General features: G+C 41.6%; 2 protein-coding genes across 4 annotated transcripts; one reads left to right on the forward strand and one right to left on the reverse strand.

The window, feature by feature from the left end:
* Positions 1-175: 175 nt before the first annotated feature.
* LOC114569640 (MICAL-like protein 1) lies at positions 176-10,228 on the reverse strand. Of its 2 annotated transcripts, XM_028599604.1 has the most exons (17): positions 10,115-10,228; positions 8,879-9,062; positions 8,406-8,701; positions 7,877-7,925; positions 7,595-7,736; positions 5,886-5,974; positions 5,656-5,798; positions 4,477-5,063; positions 4,321-4,366; positions 3,601-4,144; positions 3,304-3,426; positions 2,929-3,055; positions 2,695-2,785; positions 2,452-2,525; positions 1,359-1,473; positions 1,232-1,278; positions 176-987 (listed from the first exon to the last, which is right to left on the reverse strand). In XM_028599604.1, the coding sequence occupies exons 2-17, from the start codon at positions 8,951-8,953 to the stop codon at positions 863-865; spliced, it is 2,673 nt and encodes an 890-aa protein (XP_028455405.1). In that variant the 5' UTR covers positions 8,954-9,062; positions 10,115-10,228; the 3' UTR covers positions 176-862. The 2 variants fall into 2 exon arrangements, with proteins under 2 accessions (XP_028455405.1, XP_028455406.1); XM_028599605.1 differs by lacking the exon at positions 10,115-10,228 and having other exon boundaries at positions 8,817-8,971.
* Positions 9,938-21,359, forward strand: LOC114569641 (ADP-ribosylation factor-binding protein GGA1). 2 transcript variants are annotated; one of them, XM_028599608.1, is made up of 17 exons: positions 9,938-10,050; positions 10,962-11,046; positions 11,638-11,713; positions 12,192-12,290; positions 12,411-12,534; positions 12,746-12,846; positions 13,032-13,112; positions 14,076-14,213; positions 14,321-14,402; positions 16,389-16,502; positions 16,673-16,825; positions 16,951-17,024; positions 17,611-17,795; positions 18,278-18,507; positions 18,607-18,776; positions 18,898-19,008; positions 20,040-21,359. In XM_028599608.1, exons 1-17 carry the CDS (start codon positions 10,008-10,010, stop codon positions 20,148-20,150), a joined length of 1,977 nt encoding a protein of 658 aa, XP_028455409.1. In that variant the 5' UTR covers positions 9,938-10,007; the 3' UTR covers positions 20,151-21,359. The 2 variants fall into 2 exon arrangements, with proteins under 2 accessions (XP_028455409.1, XP_028455408.1); XM_028599607.1 differs by lacking the exon at positions 9,938-10,050 and adding an exon at positions 10,369-10,623.
* Positions 21,360-21,418: the final 59 nt, after the last annotated feature.

The following is a 21,418-nucleotide window of genomic DNA, read 5'->3' on the forward strand; positions in this document are numbered from 1 at the left end:
AGTCCCTTACCTTTCAATTTTATCACGGTTTTCGGTATTATCGCTGAAATTTTAAGTGTGTTCAATATGTTCACAAAGCACTGATAGGCCTACACAAGCTGAAATAGTTTCAAAAAGTGTAACAGTGTTTATTATATTACAAAAATATAGGCAAAACCTTATCAAAAGTGCAACTTTTAACATCACAGGAACAAGGGTTCAGCATGTAACCAGTTTATTTGCTACGCAGTGAGCCTGCGCTGCAACTTCAGGAGACTTGGATGAAGCTGGGAAGGATTAAACACATGGTTTCCACACCGTGGTAAATCCACCGTGATAATAATGACATTTTAAATGAAAACGGTAATAGTTATTGGCAACATTTTTATCGTGGTTTACCGTTACACTGGTAATCGTTACATCCCTACACTGAATTATATGTCTTTTCGAAAAGGCTCACTGTTTCCAGTGAGTATACATTTCTGTATGGTAGAATAGCATCTTAAAATAGTTTAAAATAAAAGTGGATTTAATATTACGCAGTATACAATTCTTCTTAATAGACGAGACAAAACTTTCCCAAATACATATGTATTGCATATGAATACAAGTATGTATATAAAAATACAAATAACATAAATATTAAGTGCATACAGGAGACAGGGTGAGGAAATAACCATGGAAGAGAAAATGTAGATTGATAAAACTGAAACATATGCACTGAGAGAATATTTCTTTGTAATGTTACTATGCTACCGAGCTGCTCTTCAACATATTAGCCTATAATTATATTGTGATCATATTCCGCAACACTTTTATCATCTTTATCATCCAAAAGTACAAGATGGTTTTCTGTGAGAGCTTCAGCAGTCATTATGGTCCTTCAGCTCTTTTTGTCCATGGAGTCTTTGGTGCTCTCTGCTTTATGGTTCAGCATCTTAAACATTTTTGTGGGCTTGAACTTTCCTTTTGACTTCTTTAGCTCTTTAAGTCCTTCCTTCTGGATGTCTGAGGAGAGATATCAGTTAGGTGCAGTAGTAAAACACGGGTTATCATTTTCAAAAGGGTTTTTTTAACGTGCATGAGTGTTTTTTATAGAGCATTGATGTGTTTCAGGGAATCCCAAAGATATATCTACTCTGCCTTCTTTCAAAGCAGGGATGAGAGTAAGACAGGGACAGGAGAAGACACACAACAGTATGAAAAAGGCTATTTTAAAGGGGGGGACTTTTTGATTTAAAACTTTTCTCACCTTTGTTCTTCATCATGGCTTCCAAAAGCATATCTTCTTCCCTTTCCCTAATCAGAAAAACAAAGTTGCATTTATACTTTCCAACATCTAAGCCCCATGCGTTGTATTTTTTTCTTCTTCCGTGCACCTTTGCCTGTCCTGATCCAAGCTGCTGACGATCTGGTTCCTCTGTTCGATGATGGCGACCAGCTCTTCCATCAGCTGCTGCTCTCGACCTCGATCCTCCTGACTCCAGTCGCTCTCTGAATGTGAAGACGACGGTGTGAGACAGATAACCAAACTACGTACTCCTTTGCACTGCATCACATTCAGGGAACTGTACCCATTAAGGTTTCTCATTTTTTGGTTATTCCCCTATACACAAAGGCAGTTTCAGACGGTAAAACGCACAGAACTGGACAATTTAAAACCTCTGGAATTACTTGCTTTTAGAAATATACGTATTTATAGTGTTCAGGGTTTTCCCTGCCATTATAAGGTTTAGGTGCAGCAACCGAGCCGTTTTGGGCAGCAACTAGGCCGAATGAATGTTACTGAAAGACTTTCTCAGATCTTATGATTTTAGTTGGACTTCTTTGTCATTAAGCTTTTTGAGCGATACGTATTTATTATCTGCTCTAGCTTTTCCAACGTTTGAGACACAGATATGGTGACAAAAACCCAAATGATGTGAAAAAGAGATGCAAAATTATCACAAAAGGGACACAAACCAAGTACAAAGAGATGCCGATTGACAACAGAGACCTAAAACAACCCCAAAGAAAACACAAATGACCCAAAGAGACACAACACGACTGTAAAGAGACGCAAAAACCCACAAATAGACAAAAACCCACAAAGAGACATATAATGTATCGGGAAATAGCATTTTATTTTAAATTGAAAAACAATTTTTTTTGAGGAAGGTTGCCTAAAAAACCCTGCCAAATATGCGCACCTAAGTCTTCCACAAACTAAGGGAAAACACTGAGAGTGTATGTCTGATTTTTATTGTGAAGCCCACATCAGATAAGTGGTATGATTAGGTGGCAAACTACAATTTTTGGTCTATTGATTATGCGATTATTAAATGGTCCGTAGTTCAAGAATGATTGATCCCTGAATAATTACAGAGTTTCCCCCCCAACAATGCCCCTGCTTATAGAGATAAATAATTCTTATAACTGTCAGATATGTTAGCTGTAAAAAGTGACAAAGTGATACACCATTAACACACTGACCTGGTTTATTAAGGAGACATCTGAGCTTGTACTCCACGTCTGCCTGTCTCTCCTCTAACTTCTGCTGCTTTGTCCTGAGAAAAGACACATCACAAAATGTCTAAAATTCCAGAAAACCTCCTGTTACAACACTCACTAAACTGTTGGGATGCAGAGTAAACTGCAGTGAGAATGAAAAATAATGGCACACACTGGACAACTTGTTAGCAAAGCAAAATCCTCGTCCTGGCGTAGCCTACTTACAGATAAACCAGCTCGGTCTGTCTGCGCACCAGAACATGTCTCTCATGGACAAGAGAGAACCACTCCGTTAGCATTTGTTCCTCCTCTTTATCTAAGAATAAAAAAGATGGGTCATTGAAACAGACATAGAAAACATCCCTATTACATAGGATACAGTATATGCACACTGCATTCACAAAAACAGTGATATTGTGCCAGTGAATCATGTTTAGCAGTAGAAACAATATGTTGAACCATTCTTGCAGTCTCTTAGATTCCCCTCTAGTTCGACTCCTCTTTGCTCCATTGCCTCCAGATGTTGATCCAGTTCTCTTATCTCCACCTGCAGGTCTTCTGTGGACAAATTCTGGTCCGTCTGCACCTGTGAAGCAAGATATAAGACTCAGGAATAAAACACCAAAAATACTATGCAGGATTTCTGCAAAACCAAGAATACATTTACACCAAAACAATGAATCCCTAATGACTGAACCTTGTGACGAGGGCTAAAAATAATCACTGTGTTTGCATCCAATCCTTCTATTAAGGTTGAAGATGATGGCGTGGGAGGCATTTATTGAGTTATATTATTGTTAGTTGCTTCTTGAGTTCTAAATCCAGCCATTGTACCTTCCTCTTGATGAGTGGGAAGCCATGTCCAGGGGCAGGGGCCCGTGTAGATGGGAGGGCCTGAAAGGTCTTTGATTTGGACATTGCAGGTTTTTGATTAAATGGATTCTCTTTGCAGGCCAGCTAAAAATGGAAATAAAACTAATTACATATAACAACAACAAATAAAAAACATTGTAGGGCAGTTTAACTTCACATGCCTGTCTTGAAGTATATTGTGCTCGTGAGTCTATGACTGCAGAAGAAAACATTCATGTTAAATACCATTTTTATAACAGCTATTATTTCTTTTCATACCTTACTTTGACCTGACATGCCCTGATCAGATCCATCTGCCTCTGTCAAGCCAAAATGCATAAGGGAACTTTGAGAGGGGGCAGAGGTGATAGATGGCACAGAAAGACTTCTGGGTAAAACGTGGCTCTGCACTTTATCTGAAGTGGCATGCGGCCCTGCTGCTGCTGCTGCTGCTGCTGCTGCTGCTGCCACAGTATTTCCAGTTTCATCCGAATCTGATAAGCCAATTTGACTTGTAGTATCTCTAGCTGGTGTAGATTTAATGGCAGTATTTTTAGCATCCGTGTCCCCGTTCCCTGAATGGATAGCCACCACTGAGGGCTTAGTTTGGTCTGAAGGCTCAGGTTTAGAGCCCTCCTCCTGTGTGTCCTCATCCACCTCCCCTCCAAAGGGGTTGGGAGGAGGAGGCACTCTGGGTCTGTACAATGACCTCCTGGGTACTGGGGGCGGAGCGGGACGCAGTTGCATCCAGGGTCCGGGATGGACGATGCTTATCCATGGATGGTTGGTTTGTACTTTAGGGCTACCACTGGTCGGGCTTGTGCTACAAGGGGAAAGACAAGGGGTGCTTTAAGAGACGAGGAAGAACTTCAGTAATTATTATTACTACCATTATGGTAAATCACACTATTTTATCATATTTTTTATGCAGTGTTTAAGACTTTGCCAACATTTAGAGGAATACTGTGTAACAGCAAAGAGACGTTTCTGTACACTCACATGCGAGATGAGTTGGGTGAACATTTATTTTGGTTGGATGAACTGCCTGCCCAGAGAAACAGAGAAAAACCAAAAAAGAGCACATCAACATACGGTACAAAAATGCAGAGAGTAATCAAAACCTGAGCAGTGACAGTAAAATAATATAGTGTCTACCCGCAGCAGAGGAGCCGCTCGTGGGCTGGGCAGTTTTGGTCCTGGGTGCAGGAACAGGGACCACAGAAGAGTTTAGCATTCGCCTGGGTGCTGGAACCGGCCGACTACTTCCTCCTGTCACTCGTACACGCGGCGAGGACAGCTCAGAGGCCTCTGGAGTCTTTGTCGCAGGTCCAGCTTTTTCAGCTCCTTCAACAGTCATGTCTTCAACAGTGGGTGGAGGAAGATGAAGAGGTGTTGGCTTCTTTACCTTGCTCTTCAGTCCAACGGTTGAGTCTCTGTCTTTCAGCTCTCCGCTCCTCTCCCACCTATCTTTCCCTTCTTGCTCTGGTGTTTTGCATACCAGTCTGTGCCGTGACTCTGTTTTCTTAGTGTAATGAGGGACGCTGGTGGTAGCCAATCCATCCACAGAAGAATAACGTGCCTGAAATTCACATTTGGGCCGATTCTCAGTAGATCTAATTTGCTGATTGAGGTCAACACCAGAGCTTTTGCTGTCCGTTGCGTGGTGAGTGCAGATCAAGGAGCCATCATCACTTCCCTGTGTGTAAGACCCCGGTAAAAGAGTGCTGCAGCACACTTTGCACCTGAAAGACAAAAGTTAAATGTGTTGCTGTGAAAGCATCCGTAATGCATATTAACAGGAAAGAAAGGTAATCCCATAATTTACCTGCACTGATGTCTAAATCAAGGGCTTAGGTTGATTTTTAACTGGGGGGTCTGGGGGTCGTCCCCCATAAAATTTAGAGCATCAAACACTTGCATTTCCTGGATTCTGGTGAATTTTTATGCAACAATTTGTGTAGCACAAGTAGACACGATTATTGTTTTCTATCAGATTGTTTATAGATCCTGACATTCCCGACCGCAGCTTCATTTCACAGATAAAGAGAGAAAGAAAACAGACAGAGGGACTGAGCTGAAGAACAAGCGCTGTGAGGTTAAGATGGTATGGTCCACTATAGGTGTGTCTGAAATCGTCTGGAAACATATTCACAGATAAGAAGGATATATACCCATTTTCAGCCTATTGAAGGGTTATTTTTACCTCTTTTGGGGAGTGGGTCTTCTTTTCATCCCCCCCCCCCGAAATCGGTCTAAATAACTCCAGAATGTTTTTGACAATTTAAGACAAAAATAAAAAACAAGCAGCTGTTATCTTGCGAACTGTGCTGTTACCTGAAGCAGCTGCGATGGTAAACCTTTCCGTCCGTCAAATGTCTCTGTATAAGGTGGACAGGCTTAAAACACAAACTACACACCGTTTGTGGCCTTGTGTCGGATAAACAATCTTCTATACTGATTTCCAGATCAGTCAGGCTCTGAGAAGAAAAGAGAAACCATCATCTGACAAAGAGCATGAGAACACAGGTGTGTTTACATTGGGAACATATGCCCTTTAAAATTACCTTCAGGGGGTTCAGATCATCAGGGGTTTTACTTTTTGTGAGGTTGTTCAAGAAAGTGACGTGTGAGGACCTCAAACTGGCAAGACCTGCTGCAAAGTCAACAGAAGAAATGAAAATAGAGCACAGTTTGGTGAACAAGAACTTTAAAGGTCCCATATAATGCTAATTTCCGGTTCATGGTTGTAATTTGGGTTTCTACTAGAACATGCTTACATGATTTAAAGTTTAAAAAAACCTTCTTCTTATACCGTTTCCCCGATATCGCTGGTTTCACCTGCTGGTTTTAGCGCCTGTCTCTTTAAGCCCCTCTTCCCAAAAAAGCAAAGTCTACTCTAGATTGGTCAGCGTCTTCCGCATTTGCACTTTGTCATTGCAGCCGGGTAATGACTGTTACCTCCCTGTAGCGGCACTTTCTACCTGTATATATAGTGTAGTTGTGACATCAAAACCATATGGAAGTCCTGACGGCTCATTTAAAGGTGCACTATGAGTTCCTGCATGACGTCACTTCTGTTGACATTCCAAGTAAATACCAAACAAACCCTCCCACAATGTTTCCGTAACTGTCATGACTAATGCTACGTTTACACGTGGCCGGCTATTTTCATAAACGGACATTTCAACCTCTCCGTTTTCAAAATTAACATTGTGCACAGCTGTCAGTTTTCAGAAAAGTGTTCGTTTACACGTACCCATGTATAAATGCCGTCAATGCAGCCAAGAGCACGCCAGACCTGTAGGTGGCAGTGTAACGAGAACCTCAAGCCCACGTTAGTCAATCAGAATCCCGAAAATAGCAACAACAGCAACGGATCACTTCCTCTTTCTCTCACTCGGCGGCCTAAACCTCCGTTTGTCTCAGTTTACGTGCAAATGTGCAAACAAAAATTTCAAAAATCTCCACTCTGGCCGGAGTTTTTAGAAAGACTCGGTTTCAGAGGCGAATTCTCCGTTTGCATGTAAACAAAGGGCACAAACGAAGGGAAATGTCTCCTAACTAATCCCCACCCCCTCCCCCAACCATCTTGTTGGTGATTGGCTGGAATGTGGTTTGTTGTATTTTGGTGCACAGCCTGTGCCCCTAGTGTTTGTTTGACCTTTACAACTCCTGCGAAGTCTCCCGAGACCGGGCTTTTTCACAGTGTATTCAGAGGGTAGGCAGCATAGTGGATCAAGGAGAGATGCCTACGATTTGAGACAAAAATGAAATCATGCTGAAACCATGCAGGAACTCATAGTGCACCTTTAAAAGGCACAGTTTCTGAATACGGGCTGTTTGCATTTCTCTGTAGATTGAGCGCTTTGATACTTTCACGGTATTTACATAGCAACTAGACCTGCTTTATAATAAAAAAAGACATAAAAGTCTCTTTTTCAGATAAAAATGTACTGTGTTGCTTCGAGTAGAGGAGGGGTGTGGGCTGTGAATATTTCTTTCACGTGATGTAAAGAGTAAAGGAGAATAGTGCACCCAAAATACTGGTAATAAAGAAGGCGCCACTTAAAGGTTACTCCTCGAAGAGCATATATTTGTGTACCTTGCATCACAGATCCAATCCCAGCAACCTGTTAGTGTCTGTCAGTAATCATGTCCCTTGATAAAGTGCCTTTGAGCAAGACAATAAACCTTAGCTTGCGGATTTCTGCAAGTAGATATGAATAAATTCATTGGATAAAAGACCTATAAATCAGAATTATACTCAGCACACCATAAGACTTCCTGTTGAAGAAGTAGAAGTACTGGGAAAGGTAGGTGACGATGCTCAAACTATCAGGCACCTTGGTGGAAACCATGTACTTTGGGTCCAGCAACGCAGGGATGGCCAGCTTTTCCTCTGCAACCTCAAATGCCTACACAGAAACCAGGAAAGATAAAGAGGATGAAGGATGACTGTAAAAAGGGAGTTTTTTTTATAGTGTTAGTAATGGTAAATAAACACCAACATGCTTGCATTGTGGCTTGGGTGCAAACATAGACGGACATGACTCACCAGTTTGTTATTTTGATAAACATTATCTTTGGAGAGGGAGCTGAAATCTCTGGAGCAAGGTGAGGAAAATGGAGAGATTGATTAACTGATGATGACAAGACAAAAATCACAAACAAAACAGTTTGCGTATTTGGTGAATGATGGTTAACCAGAGGCTCCACAGACAAAGCACTGCACAAGCAAAATGCAGTTCAATATCAGAGATTAAATTAGATGACTCAAATTCAATCGTTGTATGTAAAAAAGGTAAAAACAAACCAAATAATCCCATTAAACTGGAGAAACTGAAGAAAAGGTTAAGCAGAGACAGAGAGAGATTAAGCAAAGGAGGGCAGATTAGACAGTGTGCAGGTCCTGCTCTACTCCAGATTAGACAGCACATTAGTCAAATCTGGTGCAGCCTCAGACAAGAAGACAAATAAATCTCAGGCGAGGACCCCCAAAACAGATAAGGACAAACAATGTGTTAACAAATGCAGTACCACTTTGCACAGCCCTCACAGCTCTATGAAACTACAGGTCTACTTACATCAAGTCAGGTCGGTGTTTGTGGATGATGGCACAGAATGCAAGTCCATCTCTGAATGAGGTTGACATGTTCTTTATTTCCACATTGGGGTAACCTGCGCATGTGGAGCGGCACCACTCTCGTACAGCCTTCGGGGATGTCATTTTCTTGTGTGAGATTTGACATGTGGGCTGGCTGAACATGTCACTTTGTAAGTTAGAGGAGATCAAATGAAGCTGGGCAGGTTTGGCTTTGAGGAGGAAACAGGAAACCCAACCAGCATTCACCCTGCAGCTATGTTGTTGTTGCAGCAAAACCTGCGGCCAGATTTGTGCATAGGAGTTGGTGAAGCAGCAGGAAGCAAGTTATATTGCCCCCATTACGTTGACAAATAAAAACAAAGGTGCCCACTCATGTAAAAAGCGACTTCACCTTTGTGTTTCAACCACAACTATAACAGTCTCTGTCACTCACGGAAACTTTTCACCACAAACCTCCAGTGGCAACCTGAAGACATCTGCAGTGATCCGATGAGGACTCCTGGTCGATTTCATAAAAGAGGTGTACATATCAAATCCCGTTACTTTACTGCTGTACTCCTTGTTGTTGTGGTCCACATTGAGTGAACTGAAGTGCACAATAGCTGCCGCTGGAGGGAGACACAGAGCTGCTGCCTCTCTATAACAAACGGAGACGGTTTAGAGGTTTAGAGGATCTTTGTCTATAATTAGGCAGGGGAGGTTTCTGCTTACAACTTCTCTTCTCTTTCTATTCAGAGCGTGGCAGCCAGATATAAAATATTGCTTTATCTTATCGAAACAGGCAATTTGTCCATTTAAATCCTTCAACACAGTTATTGCATTAGTTTAAGCTTACAACAAACCATAAACGCTTGTTACTTTGGAAAGGTTTTGTCCGTCGTCAGTAAAGTTTAAAAAAGCACTTCCGGCCAAACAAGTTAGAAAACTAAAGCAGCATTAACTTTCGCGGCTTGCAAAAATAAGACCTAAGAGGCGAAACGTGATTATACTAAAGTAAGTGTACCTTGGTTCTAATAACATTTTCTTTAAATAGGCATATGTTAGTGGTGGAGACGCGGACTAAATGGCCTGCTTTAATTTTGAAGGAATTTGACTTCGGTATAATTGTATTTGCTCGCTTGACGCTGGTTTCTAAATCATAGAAATTGATTTACTAGAACGGTTATTTCCATTCAAGTTTACACCATTTACACTTGATAATCTCGTGTGGCTAAAATTCAACATTTGTTTACGGACATTGGCCTTGATTTGGCACATTACACTAAAATAATAATAATTATAATACACATTATGACAACTGTGGTGAAGATGTTAGTTTAAAAGAGAACAATGTTTGTAATGCATTACCCCAGTAGGCCTACACCAAAACACCAACGAGTGTTTTTAATTAAAATTATCATATGCAAATTAAAACCAAATACGACAAAGTGTTTACACACTGTATATAAATAGTGTACAAATATCTTCAAAATCCTTTATTTTAAATGTATGCATTCTATGCACTCTAGTTCTGTGTCTTTTCTGCCATTACGTGCCCCTGCGTCCGTCGCGAGACCGACGCACATACATAAATCTCGCAGTGATGGCTGCGCCGCCCGATACTGAGAGTTTGGAGTCTCGTATCAGTGAGTATTTCAAACTTAACGTTATTCCACCGAGCAAGTGTTATCTGGGCAACCGGACACTCACAAATTATCATCCGCGAGTTGTTGTCGATGAGATGACAGCTCAGCACACGTGTCCCAGCAGAGGGGGCTCGGATGCTAACGTTAGCTCCGGAGCTGCTGTGCCTGCCAGCTGTCAACACACAACACAGGCTAGCTTACACAACCAGCTGTAGCTAGCTTTAGCTTTGCGGCTCGATGGCTTTAACTAGCTAGGTAGTGGGCGACACGTTCATGGGGGGAAGGGGAGGGGGGGACAATACTACTCACAGAGGTTAATTATGATAACGGCATAGCTATGGCCTCGTAAGAAAGTTCTAGACGAGCGAGACAGTGACACAGTGCGACTACCGACAGCAAGCTAGCCACCGTGACTATTAGCACCTGCCCTATATATTTCTCTGCACTTTGTCATGCTGGGGTAACGTGGCAGAACATTTTAATTTGAAACCATGGAGTCACTCGGGAAGCATGTAACGTTAGGCTTTATTTTAAGTTTAAACATTTTTGACTCAACATCTCCATCTATTAAAGGTAACGATATTTTGGGTATAAATATTGATGTTCTCATTACATTTTTAATCTAAAAGAGAACATTAACAACATACACACAGTTGCCAGCTTAGCTAACGTTACTGCTAGCTCAAATAATACCAACAGAAAAATAATAATACATGATAATACACAAGTTTTGCAATAAACCCTAGGTTATAATGCTTTAGTTGGGGTCCTGTTGAATTATATTCAGAGGTGTTTCAAAAATGTGGAACCCCAATTGATATAAAAAGACTGCATTAGTTTTTGATAGAGCAGCTGAGGTTTCTGATGTAACAGTCTTGTCTTGTCTTGCATCCCATTTTCTAACATTTCAGACAGAGCCACAAACCCACTGAACAGACACGAAGACTGGAGTAGCATCCACGCCTTCTGTGACCAGCTCAACAATGATTTGGAAGGGTAAGAGGACTTTTTTTTGTGTGCTTCATACATTAATTATGGTCTGATTGTTGCTGAGCCAAGTCTATTAATCCTGGAGAACCCCAGCTGTGGTAGTGGTTATCTTTTCAACCTAATTAAGTCAGTATTAAGTCAATGAAATCCTTCCTCTTTGTTAACGAAACTGAACTGTGAATGTAAATTCACACATGTACAGTATTCAATTCAATACCTGCATGTGCTAAATACAAATCATACTCATCTCTGTACATTAGGCCTGTAGAAATATTTTTTAAAAAGCACAAGCATTCATTTTTTAGACGTGAACAATGTCTAGTTGTCTGTCGGGTTATTTGGTTGCATAATAATGGGAAATTGAACAGACCTGACATTTTGCAGCAGTCACTCAACTATTGTAGAACTCATTCATCTAATTTATTAACTGATAGTTTTTTGTTTGTTTTTATTATTCCACAGTATGAAACGGTAAAACAGGGAAATATTAGATATTAATATCTTGCTCAGCTTGCAGCACAGTTGATCCCACTTGCATTCGCTCACTTCCCCTCAACTGCTCTGGACATTCAGTTTGGTTTGTGACTTGTGTTCCAGACCTCAGCTGGCCACCAGGCTCCTGGCCCACAAGATCCAGTCCCCACAGGAGTGGGAGGCCATGCAGGCCCTGCTGGTGAGTTCAGATCTGACCCAGAAATCAACTGCCTCTGTACTGCTAATCCTAGTTTTCAGCGTAAATGTTTAGTTTAGTTTTTTCCTACTTTACAAAGCCTCTACTAATTTTCTACCCCGCTAATTGTACGGATATTTCAATTTTTGGTTTTTAGATTTTCTTTTGTTTTACTGCTTTAAGATTTCAAATTTTGGCAGATTTCATCCACACATTATCTATGGGCTCCCAAAACCAATATGCATCAAACCCTGAATCAGAAGCAGGTAGTAGATGATGATGATGATGATGATGATGACGTTAGGTTTTCAAATTAGTCTGTGTACCTCATTATATTGTCAGGAATATACAGTAATGTAACAGAAAGAAACCTAAATTCACCTTAACGGTTCGTCTAAATATGGTTTAAATAGTTTTAAGTGACATTTTAGAGCATGATGTTGCCATTTTCAAATTGTTTAATTTTAATTTTCTTGTCTAGGTTCTGGAGACGTGTATGAAAAACTGTGGGAAAAGGTTTCACAGTGAAGTGGGCAAGTTCCGTTTTCTCAATGAACTCATCAAAGTAGTTTCTCCAAAGGTAAGACTTTGTCTGTGTCTTTCTGAGTGCATCTATGTTTTTGACAGTTTTTTATTTGATGTTTTTATCACGTCTGTTGTGTGTAAATCACTCGGTTGTTGTCCTCAATCCCCCACTCAGTACCTGGGCTCCCGGTCACCAGAGCCAGTAAAAAAGAAGGTTTTGGAGTTGATCTTTAGCTGGACTTTGGGGTTACCCGAGGAGGCCAAGATCTCCGACGCCTATCAGATGCTGAAGAAACAAGGTGGGAGGCTAACTTCTAAAGTTGTTTGCAGGGGATAAAAGGTTGCAGCCATAGTCACTTTTTAAAAGCTTTAGTGCGTAACTTTTTCATATTAATGAATGTCCATTACATTCAAGCCATTGCCAAATGAGTTTCTACAAAGCTAATTAAGTAATGATCGGAAATCATTTAACTCCTTTTTTCTTTTTTGTATTCTGTGTTTGTAAATCAGGTATTATTAAACAAGACCCAGAGCTGCCACCTGACAAACTACTGAACCTTCCTCCACCCAGACCCAAGAATCCGATTTTTGAGGACGAGGAGAAGTCAAAAGTAAAGACTTATGAATAATCACAATAATAAAAAGATGCTTTTCAACACGAGAATAAAATGTGACCTGAGCCAGTTTCCTACCCCACTGTGCATGCTGTCATGATTGTGCTCATATTCCCTTTTGGGAATTCTGTTGACTCCTTTTTCACCATGGGAACTGTGCCTGTCTCTGCCTGCTTTGTCAGATGTTGTCTCGCCTGTTGAATAGCTCGCACCCTGATGACCTCAAAGCTGCCAACAAACTCATTAAGGAAATGGTCCAAGAGGTAAACCTGTTTCCTTCTCCTCCTTCCTAACTCCTTTTTATAAATTGCACCTTTCTGTTCTACATTAACTGCACCTTTCACTTCTCGTGTGTGATTTTTAAGAAAAGGAGTTTAATACCAGAGTGCTACACTAATGGCAGAAACATTAGCTACTGTAATTGAGGAAGTGGGTTGGTTGCCTTGGAGGGTGTTGTGTGTAACTAGCAGAGTAGTTTTCCCAGTGGCCTCTCCCTGACCTTGCTGTACCTCCCCATTCAGATTATTTTGTGGGGCATTTTTAGGCCTTTATTTCCACAGGACAGCTGAAGACATGAAAGGGGAGAGAGAGGGGGAATGACATGCAGCAAAGGGCCGTGTGTGTGTACCCGTTTTACTATATTCGTGAGGTCCAAAAACCAGGGACTACAGTATACTTGTGGGGTCTGCACAGCCTCGTGGGGACCAAAATGCTGGTCCCCACGAGTTTAAAGGGCTGTTTGAGGGTTAAGACTTGGTTTTAGGATTAGGGTTAGAATTAGGTTATGGTTAGGGTGAGGGTAAGGGTTAAGGTTAGGCATTCAGTTGTGATGGTTAGGGTTAGGGGCTAGGGAATGCATTATGTCAATGACAAGTCCCCACAAAGGTGTGTGTGTGTGTGTGTGTGTGTGTGTGTGTGTGTGTGTGTGTGTGTGTGTGTGTGTGTGTGTGTGTGTGTGTGTGTGTGTGTGTGTGTGTGTGTGTGTGTGTGTGTGTGTGTGTGTGTGTGTGTGTGTGTGTGTGTGTGTGTGTGTGTGTGTGTGTGTGTGTGTGTGTGTGTACCAACTGAGCTAACCCGGCCACCCCATTCGTGCCTTTGGCTATGTTTTTGTGTTGCTATTTTAGGTTTCAGCAGCTTGCTTCATGCATGTGTAATTTTCATACACAACATGCGTGTTTGCGGTCTCACCCTGCTGTGTGTGCCGTTTTGATTGTTGTCTGTCGCAGGATCAGAAGCGAGCAGAGAAAGTGTCAAAGCGGGTGAACACCATTCAGGAGGTGAAGGAGAGCGTCACTCTGCTCTCTCAGCTTCTGCAGGACTACGACAGCAGCGCCGACAATCCGAGCAACGCCGAACTCTTACAGGTGAGCCGAAGGACGCTTATCATCGGAGGGAGATCGAGACCGTTCAGCGTATAGACGCGGAAATTTGATTTGAAGGTATTTTAATATAGTGCGTTTTGTGTGGTCAGGACCTGTACCAGCGCTGTGAGAAAATGAGACCGACACTGTTCAGACTGGCAAGTGATACGGAGGACAACGACGAGGCTCTGGGTGAGCATTACTTTCATTCATCTGCCATTATTTACCATGAAAAAAGGAATGAGCCCTCCTTGTTTATTTGCTGCAGAAATGTCTTTAGCTTTAAAAGTCCTCAGCAGGTAGAGCAAAAGACGCAAAGCTAATTTATTGCAACATTAAACTGGTGGTTTTTTATTTTTTTATCTTCCATCATAGAGGCCTCCAACAAGACACTAAACTCGGCCTTCCTTGTTCTTTCAAAGTTGTGTCTGATAAGAGCACCAGAGACGAGACATAAGAGCTGTTAATCATTAAAAGCTGATGCTAATCGGTGTTAAAGTACTCACATTATGCTTTTTGGCTTTTTCCCCTTTCCTTTATTGTTATATATCTTTTGTGTACATGTTATAGGTTTACAAAGTGAAAAAGCCCAAAGTCCCCCCCCAAAGGGACTTACCATCTCCAACAGAAAACACTGTTCACCAACTGCTCCAAACAGCTCTATTGTAGTCCAGCCTTTACTTCAGAGACAAACGAGGTCACTTTGTAACACACGTTATAATGCTCGCCTAGCTGCTAGCATGGCACGCCCTCATACTCTGCTTCTGACTGGCTAGTAGTCCTTACCTAGGTACTGTCAGGGCACGCCCTCATACTCTGCTTCTGACTGGCTAGTAGTCCTTATCTAGCTACTGAGCATGTGCGACTCCCAACAAAGATGGAACAGAAGTGAGATGTCTCACTCTGTAGCTAAAACAGAGAGCTCAACACACAGGGTGAAAAGAGGAGCTGCAGCAATGTGCAGTACAACAAAAATGTGGTGTTTTTTGAAAATTAAACCTAAAAAATTGTAAACCTATTCTGATATAACCTCTAAATCCAATTATGAACCTGAAAATGAGCATTTATTCCCACACTCTTTACATACTACACATTAAGTGTCTTTACTGTCTTTGTCCTGCATGAATCTTTGATATCCAGGACCGCCGTTATCTTTAATCAAAGGTTTTAGAAAGGCCAGGTGCTGATTAACGTAAGCTAAAGGTAACCGTTAGGCTATTTATGTGATGTGATGGCAACTGACATAATGCAATGTCACCCATGTCAAATTTGTAAAAGCGTATCTGAAAATATCTAACCGATGTTATTTATTAGCCTATAATTGTGTCTCTGTCAGGCTTCAATCTTGTGCTTTTTTAGTAGTTGCTTTAGGCCTATTTAAAGTTGCTTTATGAGTAAATCATTACTTAGACTACTTCATTCCCCTTCAGTAATCAGAAGAAGGTTACATGTTAACCTGGTCTGACTCTCATCTTTAACACAGAAGTACTTAGGCATATTTATTAGCTCGCTCTGCCTCCTGTTGGTTAGACTAATAACAAATATATGGGCACAAAATATTGGACAGGATATAAGAAAACATTTGTATAGTAGTTTCACTACGCGTACAGCCATTCATCCACTCCTCTACACAGTAATAATAATTTATTGTAATCTAGAAGGTAGTGATGAGCCAAACAATGTATTTTCAGGTGGAAGAAGTTTCCATGGGCTATGCCTCCTGTACAACAGTTTGTTTACAATTCAGTGTTAGGAGTGATAGCAGTAAATGTATGTATGTATGTATGTATGTATGTATATATATGTATGTATATGTATGTATGTATAATTCCCTGTAAGATATTGAAAAATACAGATGATCAACTTGGTTGGATGATTACAGTTGGCTTATTGGAGAAACTTTGCGTTTACTAGTCCTCAAATCCATAGAGCTGCTGAGGTTCACTGTATTCCCTAGTATCTAGTTTTTTTTTTTATTTTTAAAAGGGAGACCCAGTGCTGCTTTTCACCAAATCTCGTATCGAATACGTTTTAAGCAATGTTCCTTTACGTCTGCCTGAAAGATTTTTGCATACAACATATTTTTTGGTGTTTTGGGTTTGGTTTGGTTTCTCTAACCTGTCTGCCCAGCAGGAACACTGAAAACAATAAGGAGCATTTTGTCACGTCTTTCCACAGCCGAGATCCTGCAGGCCAACGACAGCCTGACTCACATCATCAACCAGTACAAACAGCAGGTGAAGGGGGAAATAGTAAACGGCAACAACACACTAAACGCACACAAACAAACAGGTGGGTGAAGCACGGAGCACAGAAACGCATCACGAGGGTTTCAATAGATTGGTTTTTAGAATTATCATTCTACAACCGTTCTTTTAATGCAGAAACTGTTGTATTATTGTTAATTTAAAACTTCCTGGGGTTTGTTTTTAAATCAATTGTCTTAAATCCATTTCTCACAGGAGGAGGGACGGCACTGCTAGATCTGTCCGGGTTGGACACATCGCCACAGTCGCCTCCGTCCTTCCCAGAGTTCCCCACTCCAACCGACAGCCTCAACGCCCCCTCGCAGGAGATGGGGATCAGTCTCCTCGACGACGAGCTCATGTCGCTCGGTAACCGCCCGTCGGACACCAATACGTCGTATGCAGAATATTAATAGTGATGGTGTGGAGTTCTCTAGGAGTTGAACCACAGTCCTAAATAGTGCTGCTACTTTTTTTGTTGTTGCTTCCAACAGGTTTAAGTGAAGGAACACACGCCTCCAACCCTCACTCCCAGCCTGAGGACTCCACAGCCTGGGACTCCTTCCAGGTATTATTATTATTATTATTATTATTATTATTATTATTATTATCATCATCAACTGTTACACTGACGTAGGGCTGTGCAATTAATCAAAATTTAAGTGTGATTATGATTTTGGCTCCCAATGATCACAAAAACAGAATAATCGAGAAAAACAATTATTTAGCTCATTACGTTTTGCAAGTAAACTCTTATTTTCTCTTGTGTTCTGAATGAAAAAATAAAGTTTAAATAGGAAAAGTATTAAGGCAAATTTCTTTCAAACTGTTGATTTATTTAAATTTTTTTTTAATTGCAACATGTTTCCAGAAGTCAACGAGTAATCGTGTTAAATTATCGTGATTTCAATACTGACCGAAATAATCGTGATTATATATTTTTTTTCCATAATCGAGCAGCCCTACACTGACGTCATTTGTCAAACACACTTCTTCACAACTTCTCTATAAAGTTCAAGGCAGTGGGCATCATTGCTCTAAAAGGTGCAGTAAGCAATGCTGTGCAAAGATGGTTGATATCTGAACTCAACCGCCGAACAAATGCAATCAACAACCATCTGTACCACTATCTGTACCTCACTTTCTACTTGCAGTCCTCCGACAGCATAGACGCAGACATCCCAGCAGCACCCAGTCTCCTGAGTCCAGACCCGCCCTCCTACTCTCAGCCCCTCTCGTCTGGCTCCACCCCTGGGAACTCGGCCCTGGACGAGCTGGAACAGCTGGGAAAGACACTGATGCAGCAGTCCCTGCCCCCAGAGGGCCTGCAGGTCAAATGGTACTGACCTTACCCTACTGTCTCATTACTGTGGGAAATAACCTCACGTTTTAGTTTTGATATGCTTGTCTGCATGTGTTGTTTAAATAGATTATTGCAGTAGCAGCTGCTGCTGGTAAAGGATTTCTGTCTAGTTTTCTCACTCCTAGAACACCGCTACAGCACTCTATACTGATCGGAGAAACACCACCTGTCTGCTTTGACTTTTTACTCACATTTTCATTCTGGCTGTTTAGGTAACTCTTGGTTGCCTACATGGCTCAAAATGCCCCTTAGAGGTTTTCTCTCCTTATGCACTTAGTTAAAGGGGATTTTTTTTTTTTTTTAATTGGAAAGTCTTTAAATCCAACCAACCAACCAACAATATTAAAAGGAGATATCGTCACATTTTCAGTTTCACAACCGTCCACACAGTTCCAGTTGTAAAGCTTCAGTTAAAAAGGGCACACACAAATGAATTGTTGATGTTCATCTGTTTTCAGGGACAAGCAGCAGTGCAAACCAACTCTGAGAGATCTCCAGAGCAAGTCGGGCCACAACATTACCCCGAACCCCATCCCGACCTTCGCCGCTGAACATCCGCCACCTCTCCCCAGCTCTCAGCCCAGCCCTGCAGTCTCGTTGCTGGATATGTCCCCCACTCACAATGACACTCCTTCTGCAGAAGTCACCCTGACTGATGTTTTTGTACCGCTAGAATCCATTAAGCCCAGTAAGTGAGCTTGATGGTTTCACGCTTCTGTGCACCTAGACAGTACAGAATATTGATATGCTCCCCTCCTCTATCTCTCTCTGTCCCGTCTCTCTCCAGGTAGTCTGTTACCCGTGACCGTGTTTGACGGACACAGTCTGCGGGTTCTCTTTCACTTTGCACGCGACTCGCCTCCGTCTCGTCCCGATGTGCTGGTGGTGATCATCTCCATGCTGTCATCTGCTCCTGTCCCCGTCACGGACATAAACTTCCACACCACGGCTCCAAAGGTCAGCAGTAAGACTCCTCGAAGCCTTCGTCTCCCATCAGATACAGTTGTTACTGAACCGCTGCAGCCGATTAGCTTGTCTCCGTAAAGAAAGAGTGTTTGATTTCATTTCTCACCTGTAGTCTATGGCAGTGAAGCTGCAGCCCCCATCAGGAACAGAGCTCCCAGCTTTCAACCCCATCCTTCCTCCTGCTGCTGTCACACAGATCCTGCTGCTGGCCAACCCAAACAAGGTACGCACAGATGTTTACCTTTTGTATCTAGACAAGAGTTTCTCCCTTAAAAGAACCTCCCTTTTGTGTTTAAACTGTATGAAAATCCCCTTCCACTGGACTTAAATTGCTCAAGCAGGACAGTAACCACTAGAGCTGGGCAATATATCGATATGAGAATAGATATCATCTTAGATTTCGCATATCGTTATGTCGTAATATGGCATAAGTGTTGTCTTTTCCTGGTTTTAAACGCTGCATTACAGTAGAGTGATGCCATTTTCTGAACTTACCAGACTGTTGTAACTGTTCTATTATTTGCCTTTACCCACTTAGTCATTATATCCACATTACTGATGATTATTTATCAAAAATCTCATTGTGTAAATATTTTGTGAAAGCACCAATAGTCAACACTACATTTATCGTTGCCGTATCGATATCGAGGTATTTGGTCAAAAAAAATCCTGGTATTTGATCTTCTCCATATCGCCTAGTAACCACAAAGTCTTACTTATGAGGGTCAGAGGGTTTCTTATGCTGTACAGATTGTAAAAGCCCATTGATTGATTGATTGATTGATTGATTGATTGGTTTTGTCAAGTGTTTGTCTTAATGTTCACTGTTAGATACGATAATAGGAGACACTCTGCCGACAACTACAGCAAGAAATGGAAAGTTTCTGGAAGGAAATCATCCCTTGAAAAACGCACTAGCCTGCAAATGTCACATTACAGTTTTCCTCTCAGGCTGTGACTATGCATTGTCAGAATGAGCAGAGGATCTCAAGCTACGGCTCGATTGACGCCAAGGTGCATCATAAAAAGTGACACTACCAAGTAGAAGAAATTAAATCGCACACAATACTATATAGAAACAATAGAAAACTGGGGGGGAAAAACCCCCAAATGCCACTAAAAATGATTTCCCCCCCTCCGGTCCTGGGAGCTGTGATCAGTCTGTAGTTGTCCCTGTTATATCTCATGAGTAGTGCTTCTGACTCCTGACACGAGAACTCTAATTCAACCCACCTCTCTTTGTTTGTGCTTCAGGAGAAAGTGCAGCTGCAGTACAGACTAACCTTCACCATGGGAGAGCAGGAGCACAGCGAGAGCGGCAGTCTAGAACAGTTTCCCCCTCCAGAGACGTGGGGGAGCCTATAGCGTTTAAAACGCCACCCCAACCTGACAGACTCTCGCTTTCAGGCTCCGCTTCCTCCCTAAACCGACTCTCCGACTCAACGAGCTGCATACGCCCTGTTTCCTTTTTAAACCCATTGTACTTTCTTTAATTGGTACCCATTCTTTTCCTTGGATTCCGCTCATGCTCAGTCAGTGCAACGTGTGTATGCTTTGCTCTAACTGAATCACGCGTGTCTAGGTCTAGTCTGCTGTATGTGGCTACTTTTTAAAACAAACCTGCAACGCGCTTTCCCCGCGCTGTTGCAGTCTTTTCATATTGTTTTCTTTTCATATTGACCGTGCTACGGGGAAAAAGAAAACTATATCAAAAGTGTGCATATTTTGTTCTTCTGGTGCGAGTTTGAATCGATTATCAGTTGCGTTTACCCTCACCTCTGCATGCTCTTTCAACATGGGACACAATGCTCGCGAAATCCAGCACACCAAAAGAGAGGACATAAGCATTACATACACACAGCTCATCTTAGTTTGCAAAACAAAGCTATACTTGATCAACGTTTTGTGGTGTGTATTTTGTGACGAGTGTATAGCACTCAATTTCTTTCGCAAGGACAGAGTTCACTTTATGATTTGCACAGATAATTTTTTGATTGTACTGGTTTCCTGTCTTTTCATTTTGTGTTAAGAACATTTACTGTAACATGAGGTGTGTATCATCTGCCATATGTGCCTATTTAGCAGTTCTTACATTTAACTTGTGTGTTTGAATGGATTTAGTTTTTCTCATCTGTTATACATCAGTCATGTTGTCTGCAGTTTGTCTGAGATACAAATCAGCTACATTATAACCTGAAATTCTTAATATATTCAAAGCATTTGCAGTAGGGTATAAGTTACATTCTGACTTATCATTTCTTTAGCTTGTGATTTAAGTTGATGTTTCAGCATTTATTGGGTAAACATCATGCAAACTGAGATGAACCCAGGTGCTCTTAGCACAGTGTTTGTCTCAAGACGTTTAACTCGTTTTTACAGTCTGCGATGCATGTCAGCCCCGCTGGACACTTCCCCCCAGGCTCTCGATCACATTCCGCTGCTCTAATCTCCAATACGACTGCTTTGTAAATACCAATGATGGCAGTCCTGTTATGTACATTTGACTTGTGCAAGAGCATAACACCGGTAAACTACTCCAAATGGGTAATAAAGTTTTTTTTTTTTTCTTGGTGACCTGAAGGCCTGTTTATTTGTTCAGTTTTCACCACATGAAAACAAAATACCTACAGCTA

The sequence above is a fragment of the Perca flavescens genome, chromosome 15 (genome assembly GCF_004354835.1).
Source record: "Perca flavescens isolate YP-PL-M2 chromosome 15, PFLA_1.0, whole genome shotgun sequence".
In the NCBI taxonomy this organism is placed as follows: domain Eukaryota; kingdom Metazoa; phylum Chordata; class Actinopteri; order Perciformes; family Percidae; genus Perca; species Perca flavescens.

Coding starts and splice junctions, on each gene's coding strand:
- LOC114569640 (XM_028599604.1), bottom strand. CDS start 8,953: ATGTACACCTCTTTTATGAAATCGACCAGGAGTCCTCATCGGATCACT. Junction 5,975..7,594: donor CTTCAACAGGAAGTCTTATG/GTGTGCTGAGTA, acceptor TTGACTTTGCAG/CAGGTCTTGCCAGTTTGAGG. Junction 5,799..5,885: donor ATGATCTGAACCCCCTGAAG/GTAATTTTAAAG, acceptor TTTTCTTCTCAG/AGCCTGACTGATCTGGAAAT.
- LOC114569641 (XM_028599607.1), top strand. CDS start 10,542: ATGGAGTCACTCGGGAAGCATGTAACGTTAGGCTTTATTTTAAGTTTA. Junction 12,535..12,745: donor TCAGATGCTGAAGAAACAAG/GTGGGAGGCTAA, acceptor TTTGTAAATCAG/GTATTATTAAACAAGACCCA. Junction 19,009..20,039: donor TGCTGGCCAACCCAAACAAG/GTACGCACAGAT, acceptor TTTGTGCTTCAG/GAGAAAGTGCAGCTGCAGTA.